At 43.1% G+C, this 2,608-nt stretch overlaps 1 protein-coding gene across 1 annotated transcript; it reads right to left on the minus strand.

Annotated features, from left to right (window-relative positions):
• Positions 1-215: 215 nt before the first annotated feature.
• Positions 216-2,167, minus strand: LOC311100306 (transcriptional regulator Myc). The gene is made up of 2 exons (XM_084141168.1): positions 1,523-2,167; positions 216-1,164 (listed from the first exon to the last, which is right to left on the minus strand). The coding sequence occupies exons 1-2, from the start codon at positions 2,157-2,159 to the stop codon at positions 587-589; spliced, it is 1,215 nt and encodes a 404-aa protein (XP_083997294.1). The 5' UTR covers positions 2,160-2,167; the 3' UTR covers positions 216-586.
• Positions 2,168-2,608: the final 441 nt, after the last annotated feature.

The raw sequence follows: 2,608 nt of genomic DNA on the forward strand, positions 1-2,608 counted from the left end.
ATACAGTGGTGCAATGTGTGTGCCTTTTAACAGTCAGTCTTTGGACACCCTTTCCCATGAGTGAAATATGGCAAGTATTTGTTAACTTACCATCTGCACCTTATAATAGGTTCTTCTAATTTATAGGAGTGCATTTATGTCATCAAGTGTTAATGCAAACAGATCTCACAAGAAATCATTCAAGTGTCTCCATAAGTAAAAGACTGAGGCGTGTTCAAAAAGAAATGCATTTATATTTCAAATGAACATAATATGGAAAACCATACAGTGAAAACAAGTGTCTGAACTTCCAGACAATTAAGATCCAAAAATACATTTCAGGAAATATTCAGTAATTATATACAAAACATACAAATTAATATTTTAGGTTGGGCATGCAACACGTGTAGCCCTATTTTTCATATTTTATTAATAAAAATAAACTGTTTAAATATTTTACTGCCCATAACTTCAATTGAGGCAGTTTAACATTGAAATCAGACAGACCCCCCCCAACATACTTTTCGCATTTCAATATCAACTATACACACCAAGCCTTAACTTGCATTAAAAACATGGATCCCAAAAAGTCAATGCCGCTTTGAGCTCAAACATGAGAGTTCTGGAGCTGTGCCAGCTTCTGTTTCAAATGTTCACTTTTTCTCCTTAGTTGCTCTTTGAGGTTGACTAGTCTCTGCTCCTCTGTCTGCATGCTGTAAATGCACTCTGTAGCCTTCTTCAGGATGACCACTTTGGCTGCCTTCTCGTTATTGGCCACATCCGGTATCTCGTCCCGTAGAGCAAAAAAGCTCAGCTTGAGCTCGTTCCTCCGCTGGCGCTCCAGTACATTATGAGTCCTTCTTTTGTCGTAGTCCTCCGTGTCAGACGTCCGGGGACTTGAGCATTTGCGGTTGCTGCTGATCTGCTTGAGGACCCGGCTGCTGCTGCTCTCCAGCCTCAGCCTCTTGACAGCTGGCTGCTCATGCCGTGTGGAGGGGTGGGCGGCGTAGTTGTGCTGGTGGGTGGAGACATGGCACCTCTTCAGCACAAGGGGACTGTGATGTCTGGTCTCTGACGTGCTGGGGTCGCACCGCTTCACCGCTTGCCTCTTCTCCACAGTCACGACATCTATCTCCTCCTCGTCCTCATCATCATCATCATCATCTTCCTCATCATCATCATCATCTGCAATGAGATTAAATTAAAAAACAATTAAGCATTTACATTCTTTTTGAGGAGAATCAGTAACCACAAAATCAGCCACATACAACACAGCATGCCCTAGTCAGAAAAATCACTGCATTCCACTCTCCACCCCCTTTTCCACATCAGCTGATTTCTCAACATTGCAGCCTGAAACCCTTCCCCTCAACACAGACTAGTCTGTAGGCATATTCGAGAGAATCATAATCGGAGCTGACATATGCAACGCGTGAATGCATTTTGCTAAAAACAAAACAAAAAAAAACACTGTCATTACACCAACGGTGAAGTAATAATTATCATAAATTGCAAGAAATTATAACACTGCTATTCCGCTTACCTGAGTCACTACCACTGCTGCTACCGCTGTTGGGTGGGGTGTCCAATGCCAAATCCGTGGGTGGTGAAACCTTACTTGGTTTGGGAGTCTCAGTTATTGGGTAGGGAAAGACCACCGAGGGATCAATGCATTCTGAGGCAGATGTGTTCGGATCCTGCAAGTAGTTTGCGTTCAACCGAGTAGTACACTCCGCGTTGTCGCCAACAGCTGAATCTTTCCTAGCAGCCTGGAGCGAGGCGAGTCTTTCAGACACCACTTTCTCCAACTTGGCTGTAGCAGAGAAGCCGCTCCACATACAGTCCTGAATTATGATTGACTTGAGGAAGGTTTGGGAGTAGTCGGCATCGCAGATGAAACTCTGGTTTACAACGTCGTCCCCGAGAAACTCGGTCACCATTTCTAGTTGGTCAGCAGTCGATGGGAAAATACTAGACAGTGATGGTCGGCTCGGGGAGAGAGGAGGAGTGGGAAGCAACTCAAATTTCTTCCAGATGTCCTCGCTTGGAGCCGGTGGCTGAAGCGGTCCTGGCTGCTGGTGATAGAAATCCTCATCTTCGTTGTCAACATAAAAATATGGCTGGATAGAATCATAGTCGTAGTCGTAGTTTTTACTCGCCAAACTTGAATTCAGCGGCATGGTGGTTCTTTTCTGAGTGAAAAATAAGGTTGAGGTAAACTAACGTTAGTTGGTTAAAATATTAGTTATACATGCATCAACTTGCATGTAAACTGAAATTGGTGCATGCACATAAAATGCCACAGAGTTTATAAAAGCCCTGTCAGACAACTAGCTAGCATGCAAAACCAAACAGCAGCAGCTGATACAAGTACTAGGTAGTTAGTCGGTGTGTGGTGCCCAGGACATTTAAACCGAGCACACTTCGCAAAAATACAGAGGCTAGTAAAGTGCATATTATATAAAGACGTTAAAATACATTTGACAACATGTAACATATCTGTTAAAGTTCACAAAACCTTTACCAGATAAATAGCAAGCAAGTCTACTTAACCAACGGTCATCTACACGGAGAATGCAATATCATCAACACCTTCCTTACCTTATTTGAAAACAAAGTGGAGAGTACT

Source organism: Coregonus lavaretus (genome assembly GCF_964263955.1).
Source record: "Coregonus lavaretus genome assembly, chromosome: 2".
NCBI classification, from domain to species: domain Eukaryota; kingdom Metazoa; phylum Chordata; class Actinopteri; order Salmoniformes; family Salmonidae; genus Coregonus; species Coregonus lavaretus.